The sequence below is a fragment of the Malaclemys terrapin genome, chromosome 7 (assembly GCF_027887155.1).
Source record: "Malaclemys terrapin pileata isolate rMalTer1 chromosome 7, rMalTer1.hap1, whole genome shotgun sequence".
Classification (NCBI taxonomy): domain Eukaryota; kingdom Metazoa; phylum Chordata; order Testudines; family Emydidae; genus Malaclemys; species Malaclemys terrapin.
In genome coordinates, this window is record NC_071511.1 from 96,929,584 (window position 1) to 96,954,635 (window position 25,052).

Below are 25,052 nucleotides of genomic sequence, written 5' to 3' on the forward strand. Positions count from 1 at the left end.
CTATCTAAAAATATAGAGTAGTAAAGTTTTGCCCTTATTTAAGGGCATCTCAAATATTGTATAAAGTTTTCAATGGGAGCGGAGTAAAGAAGGTTGTTTTCGTAAGTTTCAGGTATTCCAGCATCTGATGCTCACGTTGTTGCCTTACTTGACTGAGGGTATGTCTACACAGCAAGGAAAATTCCCTTGGCTGGCCCATGCCGGCCAACTTGGGCTCATGGGGCTCAGGCTGCGGGGCTGTTTCACTGCTGTGTAGACTCCTGGGCTCGAGCTGGAGCTTGAGCTCTGGGACCCTGTTGGGTGAGAGATGTTGGGGTCATCCTGCAGTATAACCAGGGTAAGAGCCAAGGTGTGGCTGGCTGCAGCACATCCTCAGACATGGCTGGGAGTGAACTGCATGCTGGAGGTTGTGAGCAGTCCAGACTGGAGGCTACAGCAGCAAAGCAAAGCGTCCCAGGTTAGAGAGCAGGGATGACACAGCCACTCATTAGTCTGGATTGTACCCTCGATATGTCACAGTAATAAAATCAAATCTAATCATTAATAGCTCCAGTAAGGGAATCCTAATCTTTATGTTCTAGTCAAAAACTTTTGATTTTATTGTTCAAAATGGATTATTTTTACAAAATATAGCAGAGAGAAGGGAGAAATAACTGATTCTAAGTTTGCTAGTGATAAGAAAATCCTGTTTTTTAATTAAACACACACACAAAGGCAGTATTTCTAGGATAGGTCCCCTGAAATTTTTATAGTTCTTCAGGGGCAGTCTCTATAACCAATTATAGTGAATTCAGTGGAATTAAATGTTTTAAACTTGCAGAATTTTTGGCTCTTTAATTATTAATTTTTTTCTGATCATAACATGTACTGCCCCTGTAATACTTTTAGCTCTTTTACTACATTAGAATTCTACTGACTGAAATAAAAAATCCACCACAAGATGGTGACTTGGACACTGAATAACTTGAAGATTGTGGATTTTCCACTGATGTTCTGAAATGGTTTAAAATCCCACCACTAAATTAACTATGAAAAGCCTTAGGAGTTTCCAGGTGTTATCAATTTTTTTCATAGTGCGAGCCATGCTGTAATAGAGAGTCTGATGGACAATCTCCCCCCTCTTGTTTTCAGTCATGTGGACCACCTTCCCTCCATTTGTAATCATGTAACATTTATGTGACAGCAACAGTTGCTTACAGTGAAAAGTAATATTAGAAAAATATATATATTTAGCTGTATTTTAATACAATTTAGCATCTGGAAACGAGCAGGATAGACAGCACCATGTGAAAAGCCAACTTTGTGGTCTACCAGCAAGTGCTCTATGAACCACAACTTGGGAACGCTGGTTAGAGTCTGGAATTTGGAAAAGAGGAGGCTATAAAGCATATCTTATTGTGCTGTCTGTTGCTCATTTAAAAACACTTTTCCTATTGAACTGATCAAGATGTGAGGAATGTAAATAATTTACTTGTTGTTAACCATCTAATAGCGTAATTAGTTCACTTTTTTTCCTCCCAGAATATGTTAAATATAATTTTAACTACTTTTGCTCACTGAGTTTAGTAAATAAAGTAACTTAAAAATCATACAAAATATAGACTGCATTATATGTTGTCTTAAAATCTCTCCTGTAATGTCTTTGAAAGGCTGAGTTGTTTGGTTTTGTTTTCCTTTCTGCAGATGTGCTGTGTTGTTTTATATGTCAACTTATAAGGGCTATTGAACTAAAAAATATTCTAACAGTCTCAGCCAGGATATAAATTGGGTCTGTATTTCTAGATTTTTGACCTGGAGACATAGTGCCTTAAAAGATGGAGTTGCCTTACCAAGTGGGGGTCAAAGTGGATGTGGCCCATTCCCAGCAGTTGACAAGAAGGTGTGAGTATCAACAGAGGGATGGGCCACATCCATTTTGATTGAATTGGCCTTGTTATCACTGACCCCCCACTTTTCATGTGCTGTATATTTATACCTGCTTACTGTATTTTCCACTCCACGCATCTGATGAAGTGGGTTATATCCCACGAAAGCTTATGCCCAAATAAATTTGTTAGTCTCTAAGGTGCCACAAGGACTACTCGTTGTTAGAAACATACAGTAAAGGCCTTGTTCTAGAAAGCCTAAGAGCATTTGAATCCTTCCGATTCTGGAGGTGTTAACATTCACCTCATTGTGATGCTCATAGTATCATCATCAGCTACCCACAATATTTATTACACCAGTGGTGTAAATTACACATGTAGCTGGTGCCAAGGTGGCCATCACCGTTCTGTGGAAGGGAGGTAATCTAGATGAATGATGACCTATATCACTTTTCTATACCAATATGTCTGTAGAAATGGGAACTTTAAAGTTGTCTTCCATTTAGTGGGTTTTTATTTAAATAAGCACTCTAATTTTCACCTCCAGAGCTTCACTTCTGAAGTCTGTTAATATTCTAAAAAAATGAGTTGGTATGCACAGATCACAAGAAAGCTAGTTAAAAAATTGTTTGTTTTTTATAAGCCGAATGGTATTTCGCCTAATAAATGTCATGATTGAAGACATTCCACAGTAAATGTTTGGGGGGCTACATAATAATATTCTCTATATAAAATATACTAATTATAGTCAGTCATTTCAGTGCCTTACACTATACAATCTTAAAGCGTCTGAAAATAAATGAATTTGGCTTTTGTTTTTGTGATGCCCAATGTGAGTTGAAGACAGGAGCAGCAATAATGTCAAACACTTGAAATAGCATATATTGTGCTTCTGATGGAACTGTACTTACAGCAGTTTTTACCATAAACAAAGATTTATTACACAAGCTCATCATATCTGGAGGCTTAGGCTCAAATCTGGTTTAGCTCCCAAGCGAGTTTAGTTCGCTAGCTATTAACCAGTCTCTGGTGGTCACTTACCAATATGTTGTGCCACAGACAAAAATGTTGTTTGTTTGACATTCTCTCTTAGGAACATGCCCTTCACTGAAACATTTATCTTGTAAAGCAGGATTAAGATTCATTGGCAGAGTTACATGTGGAAATTTACTACCTGACTGCACGGTGCTTGGCTTCAAATATTACTCTCTCATTTCCCATTTCTCTGATTTGCTTTTTTTTTTTTTTGTTAACAAGTATGTGGTTTCAAATAAAATTAAGCTCTTTTTTTAAAAATCAGGATTCATGATTGGGATGTCTTGTATTTTTATTTTGGCAGTTTGCCTAAAATTTAAAATAACAAGAGAATGTTATTCCAGAATCTCACTTGGTATTAAACATTTCAAAATATTGCTGCCACACCCAGAGGCTTGCTTACTGTTCACTCTAGAACTAGTGAACTCTAAAAGTAGTTTTTAAGAACTAGGCAGTTGAATTAGAGGAACCTGGGGAACAGGAAAGGTTGGATCTGTTCCTCAGTTTGCCAGTGATTTACTGTGAAACCTTGGGCAAGTTATTTAACCCTTCCCCGCCTGCCGTTTTCCCATCTGTAAAATTGAGTTAACACTGTTTTGGAAAAGTGCTTTGAGATCCTAGGATGAAAGGCAGTCTATGACAGCATAATAGTAGTCTTCATGATAGTAAACATACCTATTATTACTTAATGTTTTTCTTTTGATTTTAAGTGTAGATTTTTGTAAAATTTCAATATAAACACAAAGAGATTTAAAATATTTTTCTATAGGTTGAAGATGGATTTGGCAAGATTACATTGTAGCCTTTAATTTTTTTTATTATAGTTAAATAGGGTGGCTGACGTGTATCTTTGATGCTAAGTTATTAATTTTTAATTACTGTGAGAGTGGAAGTGTCCGTAGATTCAATGATGTGATAGACTCCCCTATGAAATCTTCTGATTTTAATGGGAGTTGCAGATGCTCAGCATCTCTTTGAATCTGGACCACAATTCGGCATACAGGACATGTTTTAAGGGTTCTGCACAGGGAATTAGGTTTTCCTCACAATTTATCCTTGAGATAGTTAGTTAGTTATTTAAATATAAATTAGGAATTTGAATGTCTACTGTTTCCTTCTAGACTTCAGAAGAATACCCATAACAAAATGAGCAATCCAGCTATTAAGAGAATAGCAAACGAAATTATCAAATCACCTGAGGATAAGCGAGAATATCGTGGACTAGAACTGGAAAATGGCATCAAAGCAATGCTCATCTGCGACCCCACCACAGATAAGTCTTCAGCAGCACTTGATGTACACATAGGTATTTAATGAATTCATTTTGTATTCTGTTCCACAGGCTTTGCATTGCAAATAATTACTGCACTATGTTTCTGTGAGGAAAAGGAATCTGACCTACTTTCAGTGTGTCACTAATTTCAATATTTTAGTTGCAAATAAACTGATGGTACATAGCACAAAATATGGTAGCATTTACAGGAGTTGTTTTCAGCAGGTTGCACAACCTTCTGTTATTGGGAGTTCCAGTTTTATTTCTCCATAAATCCTGTTAGAAATTATTAGAGCTAGTTAAATTTTCCTGATGTAACACATGCTTAGTCAGTAGTCAGACTTATAATTTTAACTATATGATTCCACGTTCTGAAGGAACCATTTATTTAATAAAAAAAAAAAAAAAAAAGGATGGAGAAATCATTCTCTCTTGCTTTATCTACCATTCTAGATTTTTGTTTCATGCATGTTTATTGTAATGAGTATGAGCAAGAAAAGCAGCATAATGTGCCAAGAGGAAAAACCTTTAATCTCTGATATGGCAGTATTTGTCTACACAGGAACACTCAGGATAATTTAAGATGAATTAACTCAAGGTGTGAAGTTAATGTGCATAAATTAAAGTTCCTTTAACCATCCTGTGGATGCTCCCATCCAGAAGTAAAGTGTCTTTAGTTCACTCTAGCTTAATCTGGAGGATTACAGAGAATTAAATCACTTTTCTTCTGAATTAGAGCATCCACACACAATTTTAAATGGTCTTAAATTTATGCACATTAACTTTACACCTTTAGTTAATTCATCATAACTTTCCTGAGTGTGTTCCCATGTAGACAAGCCCTTAGAGTGTGGACATAAAGTGCCTGGGGTGGAAAAACAAAGGCAGTTAATCTGCTTCTGACTCTTACAGTAACAGAAAAGCAATCTTTTCCGAGATCTGAAAAGTCTAAGATATTTCTCTTTACACGTACCATAGCTTGTAGGAAAGATGTGTGTTACAAATCAGTGTCTAGACTTTTTCATATCTACACACTTCAGAGAGTAGCTAGCCTCTCCAATGCTGAAATCTTATACATGAATTTCAGGGTTTATAGCAGAGGTTATCAATATTTTTCATAGTGTGCATCACATCTTAATAGACTTTTTTTTTTCTCATGGACTACCTTCCCTCCCTTTTGAAGTGACACCTCTCCCTTCTATTCACAATTGCATAGCAACCTTGTGGAAATTGCAGCAATGGCTTGCATGGAAATGTAATATCAGGAAAGCATTTAGTGTATCGTTAGCTGCCTTTTAATGCAGTGTGGCTGCTGGAAACAAAGAGGAGAAACCAGAACCATATGATCATTCAGTTCTCTACGGACTAAAAATGGTCCATGGGCCTCAATTTAGGAATCACGGGTGTACAGTGAGCCTACCCTAGCTTGGTCCAAAAGGAAGAAACAGAGTTTGAGCCCTCAAGATGACCAAGTTGCTAATTTTGAAATACCTCTTTTGAACATTGGGTTTGGCTTCCTGTGACTGTGCGGCTGGAGTTAAGTGGAGTTTTATAACTACAGAATTCATATAATTGCACGCTAGTATAATATAAATTTATTTTTAAAAGACTATACATATTATAATATGACTTCTTTAATGTGTATTTTTCTCCGCAGGATCCTTATCAGACCCCCCAAACATTGCTGGGCTTAGCCATTTTTGTGAACATATGTTGTTCTTGGGAACCAAGAAGTACCCAAAAGAGAATGAGTACAGTCAGTTTCTTAGTGAGCATGCAGGAAGTTCAAATGCTTTCACCAGTGGAGAACATACCAATTATTACTTTGATGTGTCACATGAACATCTAGAAGGTGCATTGGACAGGTAAACAGATTTCTGTTACCTCTAGTTTTCTGAGGGTTTTTTTGGGTTGATATTTGTGATATCTCAAACAAAATCATAATTATATGTTGAACTCTTGCTGACAGCGTTACATCTTGTATTATAGGTGGGGTTGGTAGCACTGACTGTTAAGAGTTGACTTGTGATTAAGGCATGGATTTTCCATGTGATCTTGGGCAAATCATTTAAGATGTGATCCAAAGCTCGATAGAATGCAGTAGTTTTTCCATTACCTTTAATAAGCTTTGAGTCGGGCCTTCTTTGCCTCAATTTTCCTATCTATAAAACGGAGACGATATTATTTCCTTTTTCCTACCTTTTGTCCATTTAGACTGTAAGCTTTTTTGGGCAGGGAATCTTATTATTAAGGCTATGTTTTAGTCATAAGTATTTTTAGTACAAGTGATGGACCGGTCATGGGCAATAAAGAAAAATTCATGGCCCGTGAGCTGTCCATGACTTTTACTATATACCCCCGACTAAAACTTGGGGGGGAGAGAGATTCGGGAGGGCAGTCTGCGGAGCGCTGTGGGTGCTGGGAAGGGGAGGGCGGCCTGGCAGGGCTGGGGGGGCGGGGGGGGGAGTTGGTGGGGCTGGGGCAGGTTTCCCACCCGGCTCCTGGGAAGCGGCGACCCTAGCTCCATGTGCTTCCTCTGCTCCGCCCCAAGCCCCGGTTCTGCATCTCCCATTAACTGGGAACCACGGTCAATAGGAGCTGCGGGGGCAGTGCCTGCGGGCAAAGGCAGCAAGTGGAGCTAGGAGCTGAGGGAGGGGAAGTTGCTGTCACCCTTCTGGGGAGCTCCCCCCCAGGTAAACACTGCCCCGCACCCCAGCACTGAGCCCCCGCACCACCCAAACTCCTGCTGCTGGGGAACGGGGGGACCCGAGACTGCCCCAGTAGCAGCCGGTGCAACTGGCCCAGGGGCTGCCCGAGCTGCTCAAGTGGCCCCTGGGCCAGGCACACCAGCTGCTGCAGAAGTCACGGAAAGTCACGGAATGGTGACTTCCATGACAAATACTGAGCCTTATTTATTATGTGTTTGAATGATGCCTAATACAATGGGGCTCTGATCTCTGTTGGGGCCTCCTAGGGCTATAATAATAAAGATCATATGATGGTGAATAGTTAGATTTTTAGATGGAAATGACAAAAGTAGCATGATATGAACATCTTGGTCATTAAATGAATGATTAAATGAAAGACTGAAATTTATTTTATGGGCTGAGTTGCATCAGTTATAGGAAATGCATTTATAGTGAGTGACGTGAGATATAAATATCATTTATGGCATTGTGTACAGATCAAGGTTTGTGTGTTTTGTTTGGTTTTACTTAGGTTTGTATAAGTCTGTATAATATTTATATAACCTTCAATAAATATTAAAAAATAAACATTTGACATTATCCATGGGTGCACAGCACTGTATTAACAAGAGTGTTGGATTCTCACAACACTCTTCTATGGTAAGTAAGTCATTGTTGATATTTTACAGATGGAGAAACTGAGAAAAAGGAGATTAAGTGATTTAACTAAAACCACACAGCGAGTCTGTGGCAAAGCCAGGACTGGTTTCAGGAGTTCTGAGGTTCTAGTCTGATACTCTTAATTAACAACAAATTAAAACATTACATGAGTTTTCAGACTTCATGGTTTGAGGGTTGGTTTTTGTTGTTTTGTTTTTTATGTGCAATAATCCTGACTTGGAAAAGGTTTACATTTTAGTTGTGTAAATTTGTAAAATTTTCTTTTAGGTTTGCCCAGTTTTTCCTATGCCCTCTGTTTGATGAGAGCTGCAAGGAAAGGGAGGTGAATGCTGTTGATTCCGAGCATGAAAAGAATTTAATGAATGATGCCTGGCGATTGTTTCAGTTGGAGAAAGCTACTGGAAATCCCAATCATCCCTTCAGTAAATTTGGAACAGGTTTGTTAGAATAGACTCACCCATCTATTAGAGTTGACATAAGATCAGGGCTGTAACCAGGGTGGGGCAAGTGCGGCAGCCTGCGGAGTGGAAGAATGGGGTGGAAGAAGATGAAAAAAACAGTAGAGGGAGCAAATTTGCTTGCTCTCCCTGGGTGCAAAAATGCCCAGATTTCTGCATAAAATCCATGCTGAGACTGTTTATGTAAAATTGGTGAAGATAGGGCTGAAAACAATTTCCTTTTTTCCTCCATACATGTTTGTTGTGATGTTTCATTACATCTTCCACACAATGGATTAAAAAAAGAGCTGGACACAACTAATGGCACAAAATGATACAAGAGTAGGAGTTTGGTGGTGACACAGCCTTTATGATGATAATTTCAGCAGTAGACGATTATTTTGTAATGACTGGAAGTGTCTCCCCCAAGTTGGGACTGTAAATCATTGTGAGAGAGAGAAAGTGGATGAAGAGAATTTAAATTGCCAGCAGCCAAATAGCATTTTGCTAACAACTGTTGTATTGGGAGGACAAACAGAAGTTTGTAGTAAATCAGGAAAGCTCAGCAAAGCACTGGCGCAATTAATGGATGTGAGCACCAAAACAAAATCTAGAGCAGGGGTCGGCAACGTTGGCACGCGGCTCGCCAGGGTAAGCACCCTGGCGGACCGGGCCAGTTTTATTTATCTGCTGACGCGGCAGGTTCAGCCGATGGCGGCCCCCACTGGCCGCGGTTCGCCGTCCTGGGCCAATGGGGGCGGCGAGAAGCCGGGGCCAGCACATCGCTCGCCCGCGCCGCTGCTTGCCGCCTCCATTGGCCCGGGACGGCGAACCGCGGCCAGTGGGGGCCGTGATTGGCTGAACCTGACGTGTCAGCAGGTAAATAAAACTGGCCCAGCCTGCCAGGGTGCTTACCCTGGCGAGCCGCGTGCCAACGTTGCCGACCCCTGATCTAGAGCATAAATCACAGTGGGCAACAGTGCTAGATGGCTAAGAAAAGTGAGGCCTTGGATAAATACACTGAGCAGGTGGCTAAATGCCCTTTAACAGCTGAAGAAAAATTCAAATTAACATTTATAAAAATTTATTTGAGTTGAGATACTATTTATCTGTTTCCATGTACGTAAAACAGAAAAGCTTTAAAATGGAAAGAGAGGCTTGATTAGGTTCACTTCACAGAAGTTACTTTTCTGCACTTTACTACAGAGCTTTTTTTGATAATTTCAAATGAATAAGTACATTAGTTAGCAAATTGTGCTAGTACAATAGAGATTTAAGTTGTATTTAATCCTTGGACTTCAGGTGCTTTTTCAGGGCTTTATCAACCCCATCATGGCCACAGAAATCCGATGCCTTGAGGATAGTGGGACTGCAAGTGTGGGGTTGCCGGAGCTCCAATGACCCCTAGAGAGCAAAAAGAACATTATTACAATTGATGATGATGTCCTTGGATTCTCAATTAATATTTAACATTTGGATGTAAGGCTTTCAGAAGGGTTCTCTGGCTGATTAATAGATGCAGTGTCTGACTAATTGGCTCTAGTGTCCTAAAATGGTAAGATTATTTGGATGAGGACATGCTGACTTTCTCCTGGTAAGGAAGGACTCTCTGAAGTGGGAAATCATTTTAAAAATGTATAGAGGAAAAAATCTAAGGAAAGTGTTGCAAGTTACCTATCTGATGATCCATGGGAGAAAATCCAGTGTCTGTGGATTCATTTCTAATAAGGAAAAAACAGTTTATCTCAGCAAGCCAGGGTTTGGTGCTCATGAATCAGTACTGATTTTAAATCCCTGTGCCGCTCCCAAGAGGTATCCAGGAAAGTTTCAGAAAACATTTTCTGCAGGTTAGAAGAGTTCCTGTTGAAATATTTCTGCCTTATGCAACTGTCATATCCATAGCTAGCTGTGGGGATTTATGGCTGGTCAGGATTACAGATGTTTTTCTAGATAGGGTGCCTGAAATATTTTCAAATTCAGTAGTAATAATACTTAGCTGATAATTCTCAATATGTATAGTATTATTTTAGGCCCCAGTTCTGTAATCAGATATTTTAAAGAGGACCTTTTGTCGATCTGAGTTGAAGAACCAAAGCTTTAAAAACAAAACAAAAAACCACAAATTAATTACACAGAGGGTTGCCAAGTGTCTCACACTTTGCATGATGCACACATGTGGCAGCCCTGTCTGCAGCTGAGATGTTATGCATTCTGCTGGGCGGCAGGAATGGCTGTAATTTCTACTTCAGGCCACCATGGGTCATTTTGGAATCTATTCTGCCATCAGCCAAGCAGACTCTCCTTGTGCTGCTTCTCATGCTGGATAGACAGTCAGCCCACCAACTTTCCTCCTAGTATCACCACTCAGTCCCCAGTAACCCCCATACACTCATTGCCTTCCTAATCCAGCAGACCCAGACATCTGTCAGCGATTCAACTCCCTCCCCTGACTCCAAATACCTTCCAGCACTCTCCCCCAACTACCTCTCCCAGACATCAAGCACTGTCTGGTGCTCTGCCCACCCACATACCCCAGACACTTTCTGGCACTCGTATATATCCTATATATATAACACCATTTTTATAAAATAATCATCTGGTATCTTACCCTATTTTTGCAAATCCATTGCCCATTTCGGTGGGAATGGAAATGATAGACTTTAAACATTTAGGGGAGTCTTTTGAAACATGTACTTTTACATTCGGGCTTCAGGCTGAGCTCTATAAAGGCCAGTAAGTTCCTGACATCAGTGGTCTGCTTAGCAGAGGTAGAGGGAGATCAGGAAAAGGAAACAACCAAACATTTTAAAAACAAATAACGTTAAAGAACTATATTTATGTGCTCTTATGCTCTTTTTAACTTCAATTTCAAATATAACTTTTTAAATAAAAGTAATAAATCATTTCATGAAGACTTTGTATACTGGATACCTGTGGTTCTTAGTTGGTTGAAGACCAGAAACTATGTACCTGCAACTTCTGGTGCAAGTTTATACTATGCCTGGTGTTTACTTACTGCCTTGGTGATGTATGTTAATTGCTACCTGTGTTGGAGATTTGTTTAATAGCATGTTTATCCTTCTTGATATTGCATATCCTGTGTTATTATCTCCCTCCACCCTGTTGTCTTGCTTCTACCCTCCTACCTTCTTATTAAGTGCTCCTTTTTTCTGAATACTTTGTTTGGCTGTAATGTAAAATTAGTCTTAGAGTTGGTAGCCTATCAGAGTTCTAGTATGTTTCTTTTACAGCCACATGAACACAACAAAAGATTACCAAGTGAAGTGGAATGGACTAGAATCCAACTCTGATCAGCTTGCTTTTCACAAATTCTGACTTTTTTCTAGTGTCCCCTCACTACTCTTGCACCAGACAAGACTGCTGCTTTAACTACAAACCTAAATATTTTCTTACAGTAAAAGTTGCCATCAGTGCATTAATGTGACACCTTCAAAAATCAATAGCAGTGACTACTTAAAAGGGAATTTTCCTTTATCTGAAAGAGTCTGTCTGACTTGTAAGCTTTACTGCAAAGTTATCTATTTTCCCAGCCTTTTAAGAAAAGAGTGGGTTAAGGATGGAAGAGTTGATTGGACCAATATCAGCTAATCTCATCAGGACCAATCTGATTTTTTTGGTATGTACTCTTTTAATAAAAGTTTGTACATGCACCTAGAACACAGGGTAATCAGACCAGGTTTTTTCAGTTTGTAAATTCATATAATGTGTGTGTATGTCCAGCAATAAATATCTTCATGATTTTTCTTTTGTATTACAGGGAACAAATTCACTTTGGAAACTAGACCAACTAAAGAAGGAATAGATGTAAGACAAGAGCTGTTGAAGTTCCATTCCACTTATTATTCATCAAATTTAATGGCTATTTGTGTCCTAGGACGAGGTGAGTGCCAAACTTTTAATGGTAGCTTCTTGGTTAGCTGAGTATGATTTTATATTTATTATTTGAATTCTTATAGAAGAAAATAAGACATACTTAAATCAGCTAAGACTTTTCTCCAGGCTTTTAAACAAAGGAGGCTAGGGTCCCAATCCTGTAAAGATGTGCTTAATTTTATGCACTGTGAACGGTCCCATTGAAGTCAGTGAGGATACTCGTTGCCTGCATAGTTCAGCGTGTGTAAATCTGTGCAGAATTTTTTTTGTTTTTTTTTTCCAATCCTAAAACTTGCTATGGAATGCTGCATGATAAAGAAGTACTTGTGCCTCAGATAAGAGAGGTTTTTAAAATTTATATAAATATATTTTTAGAAATGTACCACACGCAGTTTAGCAGATCTAGTCTGAAAATACTTTGCATAATTGGTGATTTTTCTCTGATGCATGTTTGTGTAATTCCACAATGACCAATCTTCAAAGATAGAAGGGCCAAAATTTAATCTAGATATTTGTTTTATAGAAATTTAGAAATTAGATTAGAAGCCTTTATTTCAGAGGTGCTGTGCACTCAAGATTCTAAATTAAGTCAGTTAAAGTTGCAGATGCTAAACACCTCCTAGAATCAGGACCATATTTTTTGTGAGGGTTTCAAAAACCTTAATAACAATGTGTTGAAAAACTTTTAAATATACTGGGAGACCAGCATTCATGAACCACACTACAATAATATAACGGGGGGGGGGGGGTGTGCATACATGATCAGACAAAATTCAATAAGCAGATATATCAATTTCAAACTTCCAAATATGTGAAATAAATTATTAATTTTTAAAATCATGGAATTTGGTAGATTTTGTTAAATTTGTCTGCCTCTTAAGTAACAAAATGTGGTAATACTCATGCTTTAAAGAAGAGTCAAATAAGAACAATAGAATGAACTGTCTAATTACTTTTAGAAAATACTGCTTTTGAGAAAAAATAAAAAAATTGCTACGGCAATGATGTTGAGCATTGCATGGAACATAAACATACCGTATGATGACCTGTACATCCCAGTTAATGCATGTGCTTGAGTACCTTCCTTCTCTTAAACATACGAGTAGTCCCACTAACTTCATTGGGACTACTTGCATGTTTAAGAACATTCCTAAATCAGGGTACTAAGAGTATATGCTATCATAAGAACATAAGAATGGCCATATTGGGTCAGACCAATGGACCATCTAGCCCAGTATCTTGTCTTCTAACAGTGGACAATGCCAGATGCTTCAGAGGGAATGAACAGAACAGGTAATCATCAAGCGATCCATTCCCTATTGCCCATTCCCAGCTTCTGGCAAACAGAGGCAAGGGACACTTCAGAACATGGTTTCCATCTCTGCCCATCCTGGCTAATAGCCATTGATGAACCCATCCTCCCTGAACTTATCTAGTTCTTTTTTGAACCCTGTTAGTCTTGGCCTTCACAACATCCTCTGGCAAAGAGTTCCACAGGTTGACTGTGAGTTGTGTGAAGAAATACTTCCTTTTGTTTGATTTTTAAACCTGCTGCCTATTAATTTGATTTGGTGATCCCGAGTTCTTGTGGTCTGAGAAGGAGTAAATAACACTTCCTTATTTACTTTCTCCACACCACTCATAATTTTATAGACCTCTATCATATCCCCCCCCTTAGTTGTCTTTTTTTCCCATCATCTGCTTTTTTATCATCAACCTCTGTGGTACCTCGCCTTTTTCTATCTTTTAATATGAAATTCAAGTTACGAAATTAATTGACTAACTATGCTTGTGGAATTACAACCTTACGCCCACTGAACTGCCTGTGTTCTATTATCCCCCTCCTGTTCTGCTGGATGACCTGGAGCAAGTCATCTCACCTTTCTGTGCCTCAGTTTCCCCATCTCTAAAATACTGACCTCCATTTACAGCACTTTACAATTTTCTGATGAAAAGCACCATATAAGAGCTAGGTGGTGGTAGTGGTATTATTATTATTACTATTACTATTATGTATTACTTAATGGGAGTTTTGTGCAAGTATGGACTGCTGGATCAGGCCTCATGTGCCTAACTCATGCTATCCTGCTTTAGTATTGCAGGGTTTGTAACATTACATGTTGAGTAGAGAACTGTGAACATCTTTGTTTTTTCCACAGCCTTAATTTGACCTGCAAACTGTTGGGGTGTGGGTGTGGGAGTGTGTGTTTTTAAGGTGCTCTTTCTTGTTTCCTTTAGATCAGGGATTCTCAAACTTCATTGCACTATGACCCCCTTCTGACAACAAAAATTACTACATGACCCCAGGAAGGGGGACCAAAGCCTGAGCCTGCCAGAGCCCTGCTGCCCTGGGCAGGGGGGCCCCAAGCCCCACCATCGCAGGTTGTGGGGTGGAGGGGAACCAAGCTCCAGGGCTTCAGCCCCGGGTGGGGGGCCTGTAACTCTGAGTCCTGCTGCCCAGGGCTGAAGCTGAAGTCCGAGCCCCATTCCCCAGGGATGAAGCCTTTGGGCTTCGGCTCTAGGCGGTGCAGCTTGGGCTTTGGCTTTGGGCCCAAGCGGCAGGGCTCGGACTTTGGCCCTGGATCCAGCCCTGGCGACCCCATTAAAACAGGTTCTGACCCATAGTTTGAGAACCACTGCTTTAGATGTCCTAACAGGAAGGAGAGTGGGGATGTTTAAGAACTATATTTATTTATTTATCTTTCATTCATTGATATTTATGGGATTGGAAATTCAGTACTTGTTTGTCCTTGAAAAACTCTCTGATCAGTGGAGAACTAGTAAGATTGGAAAAGCCTGAAAGCAGAGTCTCTGAGAGGGCAATTGATTTTTTTTTAAAACTCTCTTTGTTGATACTTGTTAATTAGTCATTGAAATTAAACATGTTAGATATTAAATGTCTTTGTTAAAAACTCAATATGCACACTTTTTCAGTGAAGATGTGAGAACTCCAAAATACAACATATTCTAAGCCTCCCAGGAGGTTCTCTAGGGGTATTTCTACTCTACAAAATTAAGTTGACTTAAGTTAAGTCGATGTACAGTCACCGCAGTAATTAAAGTGGTGTTTCATGTCCACACTATGCTCCTGTCAGTGGTGCGTGTTGTCACCAGGAGCGCTCCCACCGACTTAACTGAGTGGGGCATTGTGGGGGCCCCCCTGCTTTGAGGCTCACAGCTGGGGCCACCCCGGGCTGTCAGCCCTAGCGCAGGGCAGGCTCCAGCTGTGAGCCCCATGCAGGACTGATAGTCAACAGTTGATGTAAGTAATGTGGTGTCTACATGGACACTGTGTCACCTGCTTACAGAGTTAGATCAACATAAGCTGTTTGATGTCAACCTAACTCCGTAATGTAGAGCAGGCCTAGGAAAACCGGACTAGATATTTCTGTGTTAAAACAAGGATAAGGAAAAAACATTTTTGGAATGGGAGTGGAAAAAGCTTTTTTTATTCAAAAGCAAAGCGTAACAATAAATAATTCAAGCCCTTAATATTTTTTTTTTTTTTTTTTTTTTTTTTTTTTTGCAGGTTACCTTTAACAGTACTTTGTGATAGGTCACAATATTACAGTTCTTTCTTAGACGAAACTTCCATTTACATTAGTTGGATAAGATCCTTAGAGTTTTTTAATCACATTGTTGGTACAATTCATGTAAATTGATGTTATATTAAAAAAGTCAGTCATGTCAGGGAAGGTATTACTTTATTCATTTCTTAGATTTACGTAAATCTTAGAAGGGTTGCTTTAGCAATCTTTATCCAATAATATTCTGAGAATTCTTTTAAATCTTTCTTAAATTGTTTAACTTTGATTCAATATTTTTGAAGAGCCTGCTGTATTATTTATTCAGTCATACATTTGTGCTGAATAATACTTTCTCTTACATAATACTTCGTTAAGTCCTTTTTCTTTTCATAGCTTCAAGGCTTTGACAAAAATGCCTGAAACAGTAAAAAAAAAAAAAAAAAAAAAAAAACCAAAAAACAAATTGGAATATAATTTTCAAAGTAACAAATATGTCACTGAGTAGGTTAGTAAATCTCTAAAATATTGAACTGGCAAGTATACAAATTACCAGGGCCGGCTCGAGGCACCAACTTAGCAAGCAGGTGCTTGATGCGGCCAAGGGGAAGGGGTGGCACGTCGGGCTCTTTGGCAGCAATTTGGTGGTGGGTCCCTCATTCCCCTCTCGGAGGGAAGGACCTGCCACTGAATTGCTGCCGAAGAAGAAAGCGGTGCGGCTGAGCTGCCGCCGATCGTGATTGCGGCTTTTTTTTTTCCCCCACCGCTTGGGGCAGCAAAAACCCTGCAAATTACTTTATTTAGAGATTGACCAGAGAACTCCAAAGTATAGCTGCTAGACTTCTGACTTTTTAAGAAAAGTGTATTTGCATGGAACTCTCTCCAGCATGATTTCTTAACTGTTAGATGGCTCCATAAATTTTCCTTCCTATAGAAATAGCCTTTGAAATTTTATTCTGAGAAGGGGAAGCTGAAATCTTTTGGTGCTGTCATCTTGAATACTGTTGAAGTACTCTGAAAAATTACTCTCATGGTGTTTGTGTAGAGAATGCTTACTCTAATATCACTGGTCTACAATTTTTGAGAAGTCGTCTGCTTCAGAGATAAAATGTGCTATTTATTATGTATTTTGATGTGCTGAATTCAAATATGACCATTAAAAAAACTGGCTACTGTTTCTAAGATATTTAAGTTCTTACATTTTATGTCTATGTATATTGTGTAGATAGTAGAGTTTTAATCATAAATTGTAAACCTAGGTCTTTTCATGTGTTTATGGGTGCTTTACATGATAATATTTCACCTGTTCTGTTTATGTAACACTTTAAAAATCAGCAAAAGGGTGATATAAATAAAATTTATTTGAAACAAAAGGCAAAAAACGATTATGTACATAGTTTAGTCCTATTCAGTGTCTACTCGGCGCTTCTTGTCTTGTCTCTTGTATTCATTAAATGGAGCATCCCTTGTCACTGTCCAGCAATAGTCTGCAAGCATTGATGGGCTCCATTTGCCCTGATAGCATTTCTCCATTGTTGCAATGTCCTGGTGAAATCGCTCGCCGTGCTCGTCGCTCACTGCTCCGCAGTTCGGTGGAAAAAAATCTAGATGAGAGTGCAAAAAATGTCTCTTTAGTGACATGTTGCAACCAAGGCTTTTGTATACCTTGAGGAGGTTTTCCATCAACAACCTGTAGTTGTCTGCCTTGTTGTTTCCAAGAAAATTTATTGCCACTAACTGGAAGGCTTTCCATGCTGTCTTCTCCTTGCCACGCAGTGCATGGTCAAATGCGTCATCTCGAAGAAGTTCACGAATCTGAGGACCAACAAAGACACCTTCCTTTATCTTAGCTTCACTTAACCTTGGAAATTTTCCACGGAGGTACTTGAAAGCTGCTTGTGTTTTGTCAGTGGCCCTGACAAAGTTCTTCATCAGACCCAGCTTGATGTGTAAGGGTGGTAACAAAATCTTCTTTGATTCAACAACTGGTGGATGCTGAACACTTTTCCTCCCAGGCTCCAATGACTGTCAGAGTGGCCAATCTTTCTTGATGTAGTGGGAATCTCTTGCACGGCTATCCCATTTGCAGAGAAAACAGCAGTACTTTGTGTATCCAGTGTGCAGACCAAGCAAGAGAGCAACAACCTTCAAATTGCCACAAAGCTGCCACTGATGTTGGTCATAGCTTATGCACCTCAAAAGTTGTTTCATGTTGTCATAGGTTTCCTTCATATGGACTGCATGACCAACTGGAATTGATGGCAAAACATTGCCATTATGCAGTAAAACAGCTTTAAGACTCGTCTTCGATGAATCAATGAACAGTCTCCACTCATCTGGATCGTGAACAATGTTGAGAGCTGCCATCACACCATGGATGTTGTTGCAGGCTACAAGATCACCTTCCATGAAGAAGAATGGGACAAGATCCTTTTGACGGTCACGGAACATGGAAACCCTAACATCACCTGCTGTAGTCTGGAGCCCAACAGCTCTGCCTTACTCTTGGGTAGTTCCAAATCCCTGACAAGGTCATTCAGCTCGCCTTGTGTTGTGAGGTGTGGTTCAGAGGAGGATGGGAGAAAATATGGGTCATGTGACATTGATGGTTCAGGACCAGAAGTTTCATCCTCTTCCTCGTCTGACTCAAGTGAGAATGATTCTGGTGCATCAGGAAGCAGCAGTCCTTCTCCGTGGGGTACTGGGCATATAGCTGATGGAATGTTTGGATAATGCACAGTCCACTTTTTCTTCTTTGACCCAACTTTCCCAACTGGAGGCACCATGCAGAAGTAACAATTGCTGGTATGATCTGTTGGCTTTCTCCAAATCATTGGCACTGCAAAAGGCATAGATTTCCTTTTCCTTTTCCTGTTCAACCACTGGCGAAGATTTGTTGCACAAGTGTTGCAGCATATGTGTGGGGCCCACCTCTTGTCCTGATCTCCAATTTTGCAGCCAAAATAAAGGTGATAGGCTTTCTTAACCATAGTGGTTATACTGCGCTTTTGCGATGCAAAAGTCACTTCACCACAAACATAGCAGAAGTTATCTGCACTGTTCACACAAGTACGAGGCATCTCTGCTCACTTTGGCTAAACAGAAATGTGTCCCTTTGCAAAATCAAACACTGACAAATAAGAGAGCACGACATTGTATGATTTCTAGAGCTGATATAGGGCAATTTGTTCAGCAGAGTGATGTAAGCTTCATTATGATTGCATCATCCATGACTTCTAGGAATAACATGATGCAATTCATATCATGTATGATGCAATACCAGCTTCAGATTGCATCATTCATTGTTTTTCCTAAAAAGCAAGTACTGTCCAAACCCAGTCATAGATTTATTCATAGATTCAGTCAAAGATGTATTTTAGTCATTTCTGATTTAAATTGAGATCCCTTCCCTTTACAACTCACTTATCCTCTGCCATTCCCAAGTCAGGGGTCGTATATACTGACCCAATAGCATATCTTGAAAACTAGAGCCAATCAACAATTTTAAGCATCATTTTCGTTCTCAGTGACCCAGAATTAATAAAGTTTGACTACATTTATTTCGGAAGCATTTTGGCTGTAGAGCAGTGTGTTCTGTTGTTTATGTATTTCTAAAGTAGCCATCACTGAGGGACATAGTTACACAAAAGTTGCATGTAAGTTTGTCTGCACAGGGACCTAAACTCTCCACAGTTATCTAACAGCTGTTTGTCCAAGTGGGATAATTTAGTTAGTTACTAAATTAGTTAGTTACTTTCCAAGAGACTATATCTTAGCAACTTTGTGACTCGATTATTGGGGAAGACCTACACACAGACACGGAACTTGCAACAGAAATTAAAAGTTGCAAGACTCCGGCTCCTCCTGATCTCTGATGGCAGGAAGTTCCATAGCCAAGGGCCCTTCACAGACAACATTAGTTTAACCCCTGAGAGCTTCACTCTAAACTCTCAGCCACAACGTTCTTGTCATCAGCTAATCAGTGCTGTTAATTAGTGCAACAGAATATAAATGAATACAACATAAAATACTCTCTTTTCAGCTGTACTTTGGTGGATCTCCCAAGTGAGTTAACAGTCCTTGTGCATTCTAGATTAAATGGGTTCCTAAAGCTTGGTGTAGTTTGATTAGTTTCAGATTTAATTGGGTGCAAGTGTCGATAGGGAGATGGAGGATTGAGGTGTGAATTTGCTAGTTTAGGTCTCTCATAAAAACTTAGTTATAATTAAAGTTCCTAAATGCAATTCAAGAAAAGATGTAACATCTGTACAGTTTTTAAAACTAAACCCACAAAAAATAAATGCTACCTAAATCACAAGTTAAGATTACACAAAGCACTTGACACCAACCTCCGCACCCAATTCAAATACAGACTGTTAAACAGAAACATTCTCAATGTCCATGACACAGGCAATTTGAACTCTGCCCTAGAAACAAAACTCTCACAATAACTACGAAGTTTAAATGAACCTTACCCATTTGTCACAGTTTCTCAGAATTGTATGTAAAAAACGATACTTTATTCTTATTCAGACATGGGTAATAAAAAATGTGTGGACTTTCTTATAGCTGTTCACAATCCTCAAAATCAACAAACTTTTTAGCAGTGCAAGCCAATATACCTAATTTTACCCCAGTCTCAGTGGGTTGTTTGGACCATTCTGCTGGTCCACCTTTGAAGTCCCTTGTGGGGTAAATTTGTACTCTTGTACATCCAGGTAACCCTCTCCCTCCCCCCAGTTTTTCTTCCCTTCTCCACCCCCAACACATGTAGAGATGTGGGCTGAGAAATAGGGGGCAAAAGGGTGTTTGCCAACCTTGGCCTCCTATTGGTTGATTTATGAGAGGGAATAGAACTGATTGGCTCCTGTGGACACTCTACCTGCCGATTACTTAAGGACCTTCCAGGGCCTCCATCTTGGACATCTTAATGCTGCCCAATCCACCCTGCTCTATAAACTATTGTACCTATCAGAGCTGTTTTGGGGCTTGCTTTGAGTGTGACTAAATCATCTTTTTTGAGGTCAAGAGGGAATTTTTTTTTTTTTCTGCTGGGCAAAATTGGCATGGCATCTGCTAGGCTTTTATGCTTCCTCAGAGCATCCTGAAGGCCTGGTTGTTAAGGTTAAAAAGAATATGAGAGAAATTAATGAAGGTAATAAATCAGGGCTGGTGTCCAGTGTGGATAAAAGGCTTTAGGGAACTAACTCCTAGTAAACCCAAGCATAAGACCGAGGAGGTGGCCGGTGTGTCCCCATTATTCTGTTGGGCACAAGGAGATCTTGATTCTTTTGCAGACTGAGGCACCCCTCTTCTGTACCCTCTCTCCCCTTTGTGGGTAGACTTCATAGCTGGGTTGAATTCTCTCTTAGTAAGGGACAACCTAGGCAAGGGGGCTGATCCTCACTTTATGTGGTTGTGTGGCTTAAGGCCAGTTAACCATGCAGTGGACCCCGTTAACATCCCCACTCCCCATCACCACATCCATGTGTTTAATAAAGTTGTAGCCTGCTGCTTTAATTCCCGCCTTGTATCTGTTTCTTTATTCTGCTTTGTATCTTGATTAGCAAGTCCATTAATTCCACCTTAATTAGGTGAATATCATTAGAGATAAGACTCTTGTATGAGCATAGACTAAACATAAATTTTATACCCGATGATAGAAATAACCATTGCATTAAAAAAGGAAGTATTCATGTCATAATGAACCATCAAGTTTGATGCTGCGGGACAAATATAGACATGTATTCAAATATCTAAATGTATGTTATAAAATTCTGGAAGATTGCAGCCAAGTCTCATTACTCAAGAAGCTGGATTGGACCCTAAAATACTAATACAAAAGCAGTGACAGAGTTATAGTTGTATGGGTGCTGGTTATTGTGAGTATGTGTTTTAATAGTCTGTGTACATGAATTAAATGTTAAGGTTTGTGTCACTTGTATTACCTTAATTTAGGCTTTCTATTAAGGAGCAGTGGGTGTTAGTGACTCCGTTGTTAAGAATGGGGATGGAGCTTACTGTAGTCTCTAAAATGCACATAGACGGATTGTCTTAAATTGCTGTGCCACATCAGGGCCAGAGATAGAATTAGTGGTACAAATTTGGGGTCAGTGGGTGAAGAGGTTCCTGAAACACCTCATTTGAAAATTCACTTGTTCTTATAACCTTTTCTTTTCTTTTTTTTTTTTTTTTTTTTGCCTGCAGTTAGATAAAAATCTGTAGGCAGGATTCTCGTGAAAATGACAACAATGGACTTACCCGATCTCGGCTAGTGAACCAGTTTCACAGTGCAATCTTAAAAACGTTACTGCCATTTCTTCCTGGTTCTATAAAGGGGTGCATAAGGCTGATGCAAACCAGAAATCGAAACACAGCATGTCAGTTTCAATGTGTTCTAAAACTCTCAGAAACGTTCAGGTCATCTTGAAATGTGGTATACCAGTTGAGAGTATGGGATACAGTTTGAGTTATAAATTTGAGTTCACCTAATCAAAAGGTTTCTGAGCTATTGCTCCTAAATGACCTGCTTTTATTTTGAGTGTGCTCCAAAAAGCACATGTGTGGGCAGATTGCTTTGAAAATGGCTATGCCGTGTCAGAGTACAAGGTGCAAATTTAGACTCCATGCGTTACGGGATAAAGTCCCTCCCTCAAGTGAGCTTTAATTTTCAGAGTGCTTTAGAATCAGGCATGCAGCACTGAAAATAGGGTAGCTGAGTGAGGATATACTCTGCGCATGCCACAGGTACATAGTGTGAAACAGGCCTGGGGAGCTAAGAATGGGCATGCTTGATGCGTACCACAGACACAGATTGCTGATTTGGGAACCTGAAAATAGGTAGGTTCAATGCATCCTGTAGGCACATAATACTGAGACTGGGTGGGGAGCTGAGATCAGGAAAATTGCTTACTCTCATGCTCAGCTCAGTGCTCAGGCTTCTCATGGACAAGTTCAGTAAGAGAGAGGCTGAGTGATTAACCTGTCGACCAACTCAGCTGGTAGCTTATGCGGAGGGGTACTGATCTGCAGTGTCAGTGACCATAAGTTCAAATCTCCCTCCTTGGTTGACTCCCGTGATTAAGTTTATGTAGATTGGATCTGTAGATCCAGCCAAAAAACTATGGGCAGTATCCACATAAAAATGTATTCTCTCTGGCTCCTGAACTGCTCTAGTGTCTGATACCAAGGGCCAGTCTAAAATGCACTGATTTGCTGAGCCTTGAAAGCAATACACAGTCTAGGACTCCCCTTACCCCTGTGGCAGTACCTCCATCTGGTAGCTGATGTGCTGGAAGGAGTGCCGTAAGCTGCCCCTTCATAACCACTTTATCAGAAAAACAAGGAAAATTCACATTTAAAAAACTTTACCATGGAGTTAAGGTTTTAGGTGCCCAGTGCTCCTCATGCCCTTCTAGAATGTGAAAGTTTAATTCCTCTGACAAATCCCTTATAAGAAGGTTAACATTACAAGGAAAAAGCAAAACAAAAACACTTGAAAACTTTGCCTCATGGGGATGGCAATGGAACTGGCAATTTAATGGTTCCTTTCCCCTCACCAACCAAATTGCCATTTTCTCCGCATCCAGGACAACTCCAAATCAGCATTCCTATTCATACTATTCAGCAGACTCACTGTGCTCTGTGAAGCACCATTGATCCAGGGGGTTTGCTGCTGGTTGACAGGGGCTGAGGAGTAAGGTGTTGTGATCTCCCTGAGGGACTTCATAGGGTAAGGAACCAAGGGGCAAACTTAAGGTGGTATTGGAAATATCACTTAACTCTGTATTTTCTGGTTTTCCAATGTTTGAGTTTTGGCAATTAAACTTACACTCTGGAAGGGCATAAGGCGCACGGGGCAGTGCTGAGCATTGTTATACTGGATTCCTTGTTAATTATGCTTTTTACATGTTAATAGTTTTTAATGTTTGTGTGTGTTTATGGTTGATATGTCTTCTCTTGAACTGTTCTTGGCAGTCGTAACTGCAACTTAAAGATTTTTTTAGTTTGGAATTTATTTTAACCACAGTTGAGATCTTGTTTATAAAGCACAAAACCTTATCTATAAGTAATAAAAAATAAATCTCAGAATATATTCCCTCTCTCCAAATAACCATAGTTCACTCGGTGGTGGTGGGAGAGGCATTAAGTCCAACCTTATAATTATTATTTTTCTAAAAGAAATCTGTAAGTCCCAGATTGCTGGAATATTCTGACAATGTTTGAGCTGTTTCTAATTATTCTCTTTTAGAATCCTTGGATGAGCTGACCAGTTTGGTAGTGAAGCTATTTTCAGAAGTAGAGAACAAAAATGTCCCATTACCAGAATTTCCTGAACATCCTTTCCAAGAAGAACATCTTCGGGTAAGTTGTGAGACTTTCTGGTATACACTCTCTGAAGACCTTAACTCTGTTCTCCTACTTTTTTCCATGTAGAAATAACAACATCATATACTTTACTACTACAACTACTACTACAGGTGTCTATAGACAATACAGCTTAATCTAGCCAAGGTCATAGTTAAAATTGTTCATTTGAATGTGATTGAGAGAAATTGAGAAATGAAGATTCCAAATGTGTGTTTGGGTGCTAAGGCTTGTGAGTTGAGATTGCTATGATTGTGAATGTTGATTAATTTGTTGTTTCCTGAATTTTTAACAATTGTGTTGATAAGAAATAACTCTAAGTAAATGTTTTGGGGTTTTTTTTGTTTTTCTTTTGGTTTTTTTTTTTTTGGTATGGTATAGGTGTGTATGTAGTTAACTGTGTGTAGGAGGGTATAATATATGCTGCTGAAAAGATGAAATACTAGAATTAATGGAATTTTTTATTTTTACTTCTAGCAACTTTACAAAGTGGTACCTATTAAGGACATTAGAAATCTTTATGTCACGTTTCCAATACCCGACCTTCAGAAATACTATAAATCAAACCCTGGTCATTACCTTGGTCATCTCATTGGGCATGAAGGTCCAGGAAGTCTTTTATCAGAACTCAAAGCTAAAGGTAAGCCCATGGGAAGTGAACTGTTAAAAGTAATAAATTAAATGTGCCATTATCCTTTACCGCCAGAATACGAGTTCATGCCCAAAACAACTGCAAAGAAATATAGACATTGATATTTCCCTTATGGTAATTATACATATTGCTTTCTCAGAAGGAGTATTTTTTTTCTGTGCCTCTTCTGGGGCACCCTTGATTCTCAAGGGTGGTGTAGCCTCTTATTCCTTCTCTTTAAGGGGCTCTGTGTCCCATATTAGGACCAATGGGTTGCAAGGCGTGATAGTATGAGGGCATTGTTGATCTATTATCTGTTGTGTGGTAATAGATGAATGTGAGGAGGTCCTGACTGGTATCTTCACCAAATGTCCTATTGTCAAGATATGACTTCTGTGCAGGATAGTAGAGGGACCCATTCCTTTCTATAGCTTGAGTTGATAGACTGGCAGGCTAGGCATCTTTTCTTTGACTATGTGTGGCTCAGCCTTCCACTTTTCTGCAGTTTTGTGTGTCCCAGAAATGTTCAGGTTTCTGATGGGGACTCTGTCTTTTGTATACAATTCTTGGTCTCTGGCCTGGGGGCCATAGAGTGCTTTGTTACTATGATTGTTCTGTTGTGCAGCAGAAGTGACCTGTTGGTATGTCTCTTGAAGTT

At 39.6% G+C, this 25,052-nt stretch overlaps 1 protein-coding gene across 3 annotated transcripts in view; it reads left to right on the forward strand.

Annotated features, from left to right (window-relative positions):
• IDE (insulin degrading enzyme) overlaps window positions 1-25,052 on the forward strand; it is a 98,952-nt gene that overhangs the window by 13,992 nt on the left and 59,908 nt on the right. For all 3 annotated transcript variants that reach the window (XM_054036112.1, XM_054036110.1, XM_054036111.1), the window contains exons 2-7: window positions 4,022-4,206; window positions 5,831-6,038; window positions 7,809-7,978; window positions 11,757-11,879; window positions 23,648-23,760; window positions 24,241-24,403. In XM_054036112.1, the coding sequence (XP_053892087.1) occupies window positions 4,047-4,206; window positions 5,831-6,038; window positions 7,809-7,978; window positions 11,757-11,879; window positions 23,648-23,760; window positions 24,241-24,403 (937 nt within the window). In that variant the 5' untranslated portion in view covers window positions 4,022-4,046. The remainder of the gene's footprint in view (window positions 1-4,021; window positions 4,207-5,830; window positions 6,039-7,808; window positions 7,979-11,756; window positions 11,880-23,647; window positions 23,761-24,240; window positions 24,404-25,052) is intronic.